We start from the raw sequence: 11799 nt of genomic DNA, 5'->3' as shown, positions 1-11799 counted from the left end.
ACTTTGCTTGTTAGAAGCCGGCTGGAGTGGTCACAAATAGTGATCACATGATCCCAGGATGCATGGGATTTTGACCACATGATTATGGGGATGCTGCAGGGTTCATAAGTGTGAGGACCAGGGCTTTTTTTCTCATAGAACACCCAGAACGGAGTTCTGGCACCTTTTTTGGATGGAACCTTGTAGTGTAGGCAAGGTGGGTTGTATGATGTGTGTGAGTTCCAGCACCTTTTTTTTTTTTTTTAGAAAATAAGCACTGGTGAGGACCAATCATAACTCACTTTTTTCAGTGCTGTTTTAACTTTGGTCACTAAATGAATGGCTATAAGTCAAGGACTATCTGTATATATTTATCATATTAATAAATTATTATAAAACTATAATAACATTATTGCTATTCGTCTATAGTTCCAGTAGGAACAAAATAGGTAACAGAACTCAAAAATATTCCCATGAAGGCATTCAGCATAATACCAAATGATTCAGCCACATTAAAAAAACAACAATATACAGTATATATAGGGAAAATCTCTTCCTAATGTCCCAAGGTTAATGGGGGTTGGAAATCCAAAGAAGAGAATTTTCTCAGTCATTAGAAATAACAATAGGGTAGATGATGTTTATAAAAAGCGAAACATCAAGTCAAAATGTAAAAGAAATAAAATAAACATAGAAATAATGCTTCCATTGTCCAGTCTAGAAAGTGGCCTTTTATTGATGGTCTTTCTCACTGTATTGCTACATTAATCCAAGGTAAACAGCATTCATATGCTGTAATCTGGGATTACTAGTTTTGTAGGCCTCATCTACAATACATCAAGCACTGATCTCACTTGTTTTTGCTTAACTAGCATATGTTGGTTAAAGAGTTATCAGATTCTGATTTATACTATGGCACTGTAAAATTTATTTACTTCATTATCTTAAATTTATATTTAGGAAAACAACTGATCTTTAAAATCAGTACCTTATTTAGAGATATGTAACAGTAATAAATGATGTATTGATAAAAACATTGCTTTTATGCAACTCAAGAACTTTGACTGGAATAGCAACTTTGTTAGATTTTGTTTTATCGTTTAATAAAAGGCAGCACAAAAAATCTGCTGTACTGCTAACTCTAATGCAGTGCATTTTCCACAAATATCATAGACATTCAAAGATTAGGCTTTGCATCGCAAAATATCCACATTGTTATTGCACTGGATTGGCAGTGAATCAGTATATAAAAACAAAAGACAATATTCCTCATAGAATTCTATGGACTGATAATGCATACAAAGGAGAACTTGTATTGTTATATGGACTTATACTTCTGTCCATGTCTCTCAAGTCTGGTTAACCAGTCTGTATCTACATGATCAATAGAACAGTTGAATTTGGTACATTATTTGAAAAAAAGGAATATAATTTTACTGTATATTCCTTTTTATTTATGAGATTTGGCTCTATGATTTGCCTGATTTATATTTATGAAAAAAATCAGGGAAAATATCCCATTAGAACTAGAATCAATTTTAAAAAGTGCCACATTTTCTATGTGATTTTTAAAGGGTGCAAGTATTACATTTGCCTCAATTAAAATAATTGTTTTCAACTATGTGGACAATAGCAATGTGTCTCCTATAGCTGTCTCTGAATCTTGGCTGTGAGTAGAACTGATTCCAGTGTCGGAGTCTGTATCATTTAGGTCTAAATTTGTCATTTTGTGAAGAAGGTCTGTGCCTTGAAAAGTTTTTGTACAGGTTCCAGTTTCGTTGTCCTTCATTTCCTCTTCACTGGTTGGGTAACTGAATACATTTTTATCATTAGCATGCAAATCACTAAGCTCTTCTACAAGTAGTTCATATTCTTTTTCCTTCCTTTGAAGCATCAAATCCCGATATTTTAGTTCCTGCTCTATGCAATTCAACTGAGAATGAATCCTTAGAGCATCTTTCATACTTCTCTCCAGCTCATTCTTAACACTTTCTAGATCAGCGTTCTCCACTTCCCCTTTAGATGCTTCTTCTGTCCATAAGTCTCCATTTTTTTCACTTTCCTTAACCTCTTGTTCAATTTCAGCAGAGAGCTTTTCAATCATTAACTTGTGGTGCTTTAGTCCTTCCTCCACTTGTAAAATCCCATCACATTTGTTTGAACTTTCCTGCTGATGGTTATGAGGCATTTCCATTAGCTGTTCAGAACTGCTACAAGAAGACATTAAATAAGACTCTTGAACATAGTTTTCCCCATCACTTTCAAGCTGATCTAGATGGAATTTGGCTTCACACTCTTCAATTTCCATATCTAGTTCCTTCATTCTATTAATCTGTTGGTGAATAGTGTGGTCTTGAGAAAGGATGAGATGGATTAGTGTCTCTATATTGTCCCTCTCCTGCAGAACTCCTTCCTGTTTAAGTTTGGCCAGTTTCCGAAAGGTTTTCCTAAGAATTCTCTTTTGTTTGTCCACTGACAACATCTTCATATAATTTGCTGGACTCAGATCCCAGTGCATTTCCAGGTTTGGAACTATCTTGGCTTCAGATGTCCTCCACAAGGGTAAGGGAAGGAAAGCATCTGCCTTGACCAAGACAAAGTGCAAATTAGGTTGCTCTTCCCCCCAGGCTTTCCAGAGTCTGAGCATTTTTGTGAGAGGTGGAAGAACCCGTTCAGAACCTCTCCATTTTTCTATAATGCAATAATCTTTAGGTTGTCCAAAGAGAAATCTCTTCTCTGCCAAAGTGGTCTGATGTTCTTCCAGCAAAGCTTCAACTACTTGAATGCAAGTTGTGTGTTTAGTCAATCCACTGACAATCTTCTCTTCCTGGCAAACCCAGACTATGATTTCTTGGTCACTGGAACCCATTTCTTTCGCAGACGATCTGAAGTTAAAGAAACAAAAATATTTTATAAGCCAAATTGTAGTTTTGGGTAAACTCTAGATTATATTAAAATATGGACATCCTGCATTGAAACTATCATGTAAAATTTATACACATACAAGGACATGTTTGAGAAGTGTTTCGCAAACACAAGAAGTGCTTGTGTGTTTGCTCCTTTGCTTTTGCTCTTCCTTTTAAAAAAATTATTTTTTGTTCTATTCTGTTCAATTATAAAATATACCCCCTGCAAACCCCCAAAACCATGGATAGGCTTTGGAATCTTAAGATAACTTGGAAGATTGTAGAAAAGGTGGTCAAGAATCTCAGGACAAAATTAATTTATCCTACATTTTTAATATATGTTACAAAAGCTATGCATGCTCAATCTTTAATCATATGCCTTATATGCAATACAGTAATTCTCAAGGAACTTAGTGAGATATATTTTTGCATATACTTGTACAGAACTATATAGCAAGTTTAATTTAGTTTCACTAAAGCTTACAAAAACTAGCTATTACTCTATCCAATTACTCAGAATATAACACAGAGTCAGCTTAAAAAACTGGTCTTAATATTGGAGTTGGCCTGAGTAAACCCAGGTTCAAATCACTACAGAATTCACTGGGTGACTTTCCCTCCCTCCCCCCCAACTCACCTCACAGTATTTTGTGGGGGAAAATGAGATGCTGGAAGAACAACAACATGTAACCTGTCTTGAGGTGATTGAGAAAATACAAGATATAAATGAAATGAAATCTATCGACCAATCAATGAATTAGTGAATCAATAAATCAATGAATGAAGCAAGCAAGCTAGCTATTTTGAGTTGTTTCCCTTTGGGCAAACTATAAACACATAAATTAAGCTAATCAGAATGAGAAAATGCAATGAATCTATATTTCATTTGTTATGTTTTGCACTGTGATTTCCCTAAGTTGCATGTTTTCTTCTATGCACATGGTATCTTTTTGTTTGCTTGCTTTGAAATAGGCTACCTTTTTCTATTTACATACTATGTGGATTCCTTCACAGAAATTCTGAACTATATAAAGAACGGTTGCTGGAATTGGGTATGTCCAGTTTAATGAAAAGAAGGACTAGGAGGTGACATGATAGCAATGTTCCAATATCTCAGGGGTTGCCACAAACAAGAGGGAGTCAAGCTGTTCTCCAAAGCACCTGAAGGCAAGACAAGAAGCGGTGGATGGAAACTAATCAAGGAGAGAAGCAACCTAGAACTAAGAAGACATTTCCTGATGGTAAGAACAATTAATCAGTGGAATGACTTGCCTCTAGAAGTTGTGAATGCTCCAACACTGGAAGTTTTTAAGAAGAGATTGGACAACCATTTGTCTGAAATGGTATAGAGTTTTCTGCCTGAGCAGGGGTTGGGCTAGAAGACCTCCAAGGTCCCTTCCAACTCTGTTATTATGTTATATAGAAAATATATTTGTTGAAATGTACAGAAAATGAAGGGCATTCATAAGACATAATGTATAGACAGACCTTAGGAATGGTTGTTTGACAGATGTCTACTTAAGAGATGAAAAGCAAAACAGGGAAATCAGGAAAAGCATGGAAATGCAATTGTGGGAAATGAGTAATCATGTAGTAAAAAGAAACTCATTAAAGTGACATTTCATAGAAACCACCTAAGATCATTAGGAAGGCTTATTTCAGCTACTGTACCTGCTCCCCCCTTCTGCATATTAATTAAATGAGAATATGGGATCAAGCAGTTTGCTTGAATTAGTTGCAGTGTTTGCATCTGTATGTCATGTTAAAAATTGGCTCTTGCAAAGGCACTTCTTTCTAGGTTTTACCCAGTAACTGAATTGGCAAAGATACCCTGCCATCCCTAGCAATTATTCAGTGAATAACTAAAGTATATGTGAGAGGCAAGTACTCACGGATCTATAAAAAAGGCACCTCAGTTAGAACTGAACATGTTCAGTGTACATACTGGCATGCTGGCTGTTGGAGAAAAAAAAGAAAAGAAAATGGAGGAGGTTGGAATGGAATACAGTTTCTTGAAAAATAGCATGATCAAACAGATCTAATGTTCAACAGGAATGCTCCAGACTGTAAATTTGGTCAGAGACTTCCCAGCCTACAATGAATGTTTGAACCTTAATTAAAATCACTGGCACGGGATCTCTTTTCAGTCAAAGCATATGCGCGAAAGGAAACTTGTGAAGCTTGTGATGTAGAGTATGGTTTTGCTTTCTTTTTGTCCTTTCTCCAACAGGATGGAAAGCAACGTTTAAAGATTATAATATAAGTCATCTTGAGGAACTGCCTTCTCACATTGCATTTGCCTGAACAAGATTGGCATGTTCCAGGTTCTTTGATTAAGCAATGTCATTTAGGAGACCTTGGAAGTGTGCCTCCTCTGTAGTAGTGCCTGCCCTCTGGAATGAGGTTCTCCCAGTGATCCAGATGTCCCCAACTCTGCTGGTATTCAAAAGAGTTATGAAGAGCCGGATTTTCATTGAAATGGGAGAGTGAGACTCCTCACTTCATTCCATTTGGTCTGCAGCACTTGCTGTCTATTGTCAGCTTTATTGTAGTATTTTGTTTGATTATTGTGAGCCATCCAGAGTTGTTAGAAGCCAGATGGCAGACAAACTATTATTATTCTCTGTTCACAACAATGTAAAGTTACTGCTATCAGTTCTTTAGCTGGTGTTGTGTTCATGTGCCTCGGGTTCTTCCCAAGAACCTAGAATGTTGTAATGTATCAGTATTAGTATATGTGTGAATCCAAGCAGTGTGGGGTATGCAAGTGACAGATGGAAATTTTGTCAATTATTTTCTAAGTGCTGGGCAAGATTTTTTGGTATAGAACCCAGTATGCTGATAACCATTAGCACACTATAGCCAGTTTATGCCATTATCTCTCAACCTTGATTTATAAATCTTAACACTTTGTGATCCTCTCCAATACTTTGTCTTCTATTCTACTTTCTCCTGGTACTGACATATCAACTATCCACGCTTTGTTTTTAACCACAGTTGTACCAGATATATAAGCCAAGACTTAATAATAATAATAATAATAATAATAATAATAATAATAATAATAATAATAATAATAATAATAATAATAATAATAATAATAATAGTAAAGTTGGAAGGCACCTTGGAGGTCATCTAGTCCAACCCCCTGATCAGGCAGGAAACCCTATACCATTTCGGACAAATGGCTGTCCAGTCTCTTCTTAAAAACTTCCAGTGTTGAAGCATTCACCACTTCTGGAGGCAGGTTGTTCCACTGGTTAATTGTTCTAACTGTCAGGAAGTTTCTCCTTAATTCTAGATTGCTTCTCTCCTTGATTAGTTTCCATCCGTTGCTTCTTATCCTGCCTTCAGGTGCTTTGGAGAATAGCTTGACTCCATCTTCTTTGTGGCAGCCCCTGAGATACATGACCCCCCTCGTCCTTCTCTTTGTTAAACTAGACATACCCAATTCCAGCAACCGTTCCTTGTATGTTTTAGCCTCCAGTCCCCTAATCATCTGTGTTGCTCTTTTCTGTACTCTTTCTAGAGTCTCAACATCTCTTTTACATCGTGGTGACCAAAACTGGATGCAGTATTCCAAGTGTGGCCTTACCAGTGGTATTAATACTTCACATGATCTTGATTCTATTCTATCCCTCTGTTAATGCAGCCCAGCACCGCGTTGGCTTTTTTGGCAGCTGCAGCACACTGCTGGCTCATATTTAAGTGATTGTCCACTAGGACTCCGAGATCCCTCTCACAGTTACTACTATTGAGCAAGGTACCTCCTATACTATACCTGTACATTTGGTTTTTCTTGCCTAAATGTAGAACCTTACTTTTTTCACCATTGAATTTAATTTTGTTAGATAGCGCCCAGTGTTCAAGTCTGTCCAGATTCTCCTGTATCTTAAGCCTGTCTTCTGGAGTGTTGGCTATTCCTGCCAGCTTGGTGTCGTCTGCAAATTTGATGAGTTCCCCATCTATCCCCTCGTCCAAATCATTGATGAAGATGTTGAAGAGCACTGGGCTCTGAGTATATGGTCTACTCTTTTGCTTCTTTGCACAATCTGTGGTTTGAATATTTGATGATTTTTCCATTCTGATCTTGATTGTATTTGTTCAAATAGCTTGCTATTGAGCAGCCAAAATCAAGCCTTGGTTTCATTTTTTTAATGTTCCAGTTGTAAGGCATTGCCAGATTTCATCTTTATCTATTTTCTCCTTGATTTTTTTTGTAGAAATTGGCCATGCAATTTTTTTCTTCACCACCATTCTGTTCTTGTTTCCACTATATAACTTCTATATTCAATTTTTATTTTGTGCACATTCAGTAAGTTATGTATGAATCTAAACTTAAATTCACAGTCTAAAGTGAAAACTTAATAATTCAAGCCCTAACTAAGGACCTAAGAATTATTAAAGTAGCATCTAAGTATTATTGTAACTATTGATTGCACAGTCAGCCAGTAGTTTAGTCTGGATTTGACAATTTTAATCACCTATCAAGTCTTGGGAAGGTAGATGTTGTTGTTTGATGGTGTTAAGGGTTTCATGATAGACTGTTCCAAACAAAGCTGTCATTTGCAACCGATTGATTGTGATTTTTGTCAATGCTGATGGTGTTCAAGTGGTGCTCCAGATGTCTGGAGACTGCACCAAAGGCACCAATTAGCCTTTGTTTTCCTTTGCCACAGTCAGTCTACTTCTATTTGCAAGTCTTTAAATTTTGTGATTGTCTCCAGTTCTTTTTCTTCTAATTAAGTTGTCTCTAAATTCTGAAATGTCCACTATCCAGACATTCTTATTTTTCTTATCAATATTTGTAAACTCTGATGTGTTGTTACGTGGCAGGTTCTTACCTGTTTGAATTCCAAAGTCTCAGATCTTCATTTTCAATTCACTTTGTCTATTTTGTGGTCCTACTAGTTCTTGCTTGCAAGCAAATGTTATTTCTTGCAGATCTTTCAATGCAACATTCTTGCTACTTTATATGTCATTGTTTGTAATCAGCCTGTGTGATATTCTTGCAGCAGCTAACCAGGTAGTCCACTGTTTCTTCAGCTTCTCTGCAGAGGCAGAACTTGCTGTCTGTTTCTGTCTTTTCAGTTCTGGCATTGTATACATTTCTTCTTAAGGCTTGGTCTTATGAAGCCAGAATTAGCCCCTCTGCATCTTTCTTCAATTTTCCTCTCTTAACCATTGCCAGGTCTTGTTATCTACTTTGCCTGCTACTTTTTTTAAATGTGCTAATCATGTAATACTTTGCCTTGCCATGTCTCTTTTCTATGGTATATTAGCTTCAGTGCATCGTCTTCACTGTGCTTCAGGTATTCTTCCAATGCCCCCTTTTCTTCTTCAACTGTCTAGTGTACTTGCAACATTCCACGCCTACCTATTTTCATTGTTAAGTAGTCTGTTGACATCATGAATGACAGGCATTGTTATTGTGGTTCATTGCATAGTTAGCCAGATGTTTAGACTGGATTTGGAATTTTTATCCACTTATTCAGTCCTTCCCAAGGATCTGGGATAGATAGATGTAGCTTGGTGATGTTAAAGTATTGTCGCAGGATGTAAACTGTTCCAAGTAAAGCTACCTTTTGCAATTGACTGATGGTGATTTTGTCAATGCTGATCATATTCAAGATGATCTTTGGGGATTGTGCCCAAGGACACTATTTTTTATTATATGTATGTATAAAATATACTCAATAAAAATTATAGGAAATACAATTTTTATATATGTATATTCTGAATCAGATGAAGTGATCATTTTCACAAATAAGCATAAGATGCTGATATAAAACAAAAGGGCAGTAACAAAAGGGAAAGTACATGTCCAAAAGTCTCCATTCTGGATGTTTTCTAAAAAGATTTTTATATAATTTTTGTTAAAGTTGTTTTAAATAAAAACAATACATATTTTGAAAGAAAAAAATGAATATATCTCTTTGAATTTTAAACTGCACAACAATATTTTACAATAAATGCATAAGGAATAAGAATGCAAAATAAGACTGATAAAGCAGAGGACACATAAAAGAACTGTTGCAATCTAATTAATGGAAGTCTAAAACTTAAAAACTTAAAGAATGGATGCTCTTGTAGAAAGAAACTAGTTAATCAGAGTGGAAAACAATAGCTATCATATGTGTGATATGTCTGAAATGGTATAGAGTTTCCTGCCTGAGCAGGGGGTTGGACTAAATGACCTCCAAGGTCCCTTCCAACTTTATTATTATATTATTATTATTATAAGTACACTGGGTCAACATAATATCCTTTTAAAATTTTAAACAAAGTGGCAATTGTACCCATGCATACAGTCTTTATGTATGTTTGTATGGTAAAAAGCCTTTCTTCATCTCTTAAAGTCTAAAATCAGAAAGAGGGAGATGATGGAAAGATCTCTGCAACGGATGGGCAGGCATTTGTCAGGAAATCCTTTATGCAAAGGATGTCCTGCTCTAGGGCAGAGACATTGGCCAGACAATTCACTTTGTCATCTTCTATCCTTACAATTCTATGGCATCACAAATTGCCCTGTCCTAAATAAAACAGGATTTACTTTTGATTACCTTCAGCTGTCATTTCAACATCCCTCAGGTCTCTAGAATTTTAGAGCAGTAACAACATTACCCATTTCATAAAGCTGAATAATATGTTGCTGATGCTTCCATTGAAACAGAATTTTAAAATATAAGTTATATAATTTTAAGCCCTTTGTGCCATTTTGCAGATGTTCTGGCTAGTCCTAAACTTCTCATTATCTGAGGCTATCTCTGTCTAAAAGAGAGGGTTACTACTGTAATAGTGAGGCAATATTAAAATGATTATGGTTTTCAATTATAAATTGAATTATGCAGTCTGGAGGAAACTAGGGATAAAGATATTTAGTTAATAAAATCTGATATTCTAAGAAGGAGATTGGTTGTTTTAATCTCTGAGCTTGTCAAAGTAAAAAATTACACCAGCATAATGGAAGAAATAGTTAACTATCTGGATGAGAGAAAGCAATATTATGGATATTTCAGATTCACTCTTTAAGAATTCTAATATGAATTATTAGATCTTCACCTTAATGACTACCTAGGCAGGATTTTTTTTTCTTTTTGAAAAAAATACTAATTAATCCATAATGGGCTGAGAGATGAAGACTGGGGAAATGATATAGACCAGAAATAAGAACGAGTCACTCATTAGTATGCACTACTTAATGTTTCATATACAGGCTGTGTATATGTGTATTATCTCTCACCTAAGAAGATAGAATTGACCAGGGCTTTTTTTGTCATAGAACGCCCAGAACAGAGTTCCGGCACCTTTTTTGGATGGAACCTTGTAGAGTAGGCAAAGCGGGTGGTATGATGTGTGTGAGTTCTGGCATCTTTTTTTTTTTTTTTTTTTACAAAAAAAGCACCTGAATTGACTAATTTGAATAGAAGCCTAATGGGCAAAAGCAATATCCATTAATAGTTTCTGAGGAGATAAAAGAAAGATAATAAGAGTTAAACTTCACTTTTATCATTTCTTGATAGTTATACATATCTTGAACAGTTTTACAACATTGGTAATACGTGTACCAATGTTTTAAGATTCATAACAATAATTACAAATAAAAAAAGCAATCTAAGGAGCATTTTCCTGACAGAGCAATTAATCAGTGAAATGACTTGCTTCCAGAAGTTGTGGGTGCTCCAACACAAGAGGTTTTTATGAAGAGTTTGGACAATTAATTGTCTGAAGTGGTTGGATTAGAAGACCTTCAAGGTCCCTTCCACCTCTATTATTCTATTATTAATTTCAAATTTTAATTTGTGGAGAATATGGGGATTCATCAATTTGGCTTGAAAAATTCTAAATGGCTAATCATAATTGTCCTCATTTTATCTTCTAAACGTTATAGCACAACCTCTCGCTCTAATTTAGTAGGTGAGCAGGACATTAATGCAGTGGAATTGCTATGCTTAATCAGCAATAGTCAATAGCATAGCTGTTTGGCATGAAGGTGATATAACTGCAGATATTCATCTTTATAGCTGAGTGAGAAACTCTGCAGTCTTGAATGTCATGCAGCTTAGAATAAATCCATCTTTCTGTCCACTAGAGTGTTCATACTGGGATGGTTAGCAGAAACAGGTGAGACGTGCTAAAAAGGAGGACAATACTGAACTCTCAGATTACAAAATGCAGATGTTTCTGTTGAATAACTAACCTGCCTTAGAAGTAAACATATAAAAACTTCATGATGAGAATCTGTATTATATAGATTACCAAGTGATTTCCCCTGCTTATGCTAATATGACCCAAATATGTATTAGAACTGAGAGTCCTGCACTGAGTCATAATTCAGAAAAAAGTAATTGGGGATTTAGAAATTATTTTATTCAACCACTGAATTATAGTCTATGGTACTAAACAGTAGGCACTTTAAACCTTTTAGCTAAATTTACTATTTCTTTCATCTCTAGACAGTTGTTAATACCAAATGTATCAAGCAGCATCATAAAATTGCAAAATCTAAAGCAGCTGTTTTTTGTCAACTCATATTTCATAAAGTTAAATCAATAAGATCTAATATCATATGGTCACTCTGGCAAATTATATCATAATTCTTTAATTATAGATAATCCTGGTAATACTCAGCAAAAATACTCTGAACTCTGCTTCTGCTTGTCAGTAACAATTTCACATCATAAACATTTTTGCTCTACCTCTCAAATAGAAGTTGATATAATTAATATTTATTGTCAAGGAAATACTTCATGGCATATGTTCTTATGTAGAAATAAACTGTTTCCATTACCATCTGACACTGTTCTAATGATTCTTTTATCAAGAAAGGGCTTATTACACCTCTCTGCCTCTATTCTAACCATTGAAACAGCCCTTCTCATTAATATCTTCAATGTGTGGAATACTGTCCCAG

The 11799-nt window shown here is 35.5% G+C and overlaps 1 protein-coding gene across 1 annotated transcript; it reads right to left on the bottom strand.

Moving 5' to 3' along the window:
* Positions 1-700: 700 nt before the first annotated feature.
* RASSF9 (Ras association domain family member 9) lies at positions 701-2860 on the bottom strand. The gene has a single exon (XM_029284485.1). The coding sequence runs from the start codon at positions 2846-2848 to the stop codon at positions 1598-1600; it is 1251 nt and encodes a 416-aa protein (XP_029140318.1). The 5' UTR covers positions 2849-2860; the 3' UTR covers positions 701-1597.
* Between the last annotated feature and the right edge of the window lie 8939 nt (positions 2861-11799).

This window comes from Protobothrops mucrosquamatus, unplaced genomic scaffold, assembly GCF_001527695.2.
Source record: "Protobothrops mucrosquamatus isolate PMUCROS unplaced genomic scaffold, P.Mucros_1.0 scaffold_132, whole genome shotgun sequence".
In the NCBI taxonomy this organism is placed as follows: Eukaryota; Metazoa; Chordata; class Lepidosauria; order Squamata; family Viperidae; genus Protobothrops; species Protobothrops mucrosquamatus.
The sequence above is the reverse complement of the archived record's forward strand: the minus strand, read 5'-3'. Positions and strand labels throughout refer to the sequence as shown.

What these genes read in the sequence shown, in the direction of transcription:
- RASSF9 (XM_029284485.1), bottom strand. Translation starts at nt 2,848, where the DNA reads ATGGGTTCCAGTGACCAAGAAATCATAGTCTGGGTTTGCCAGGAAGAG.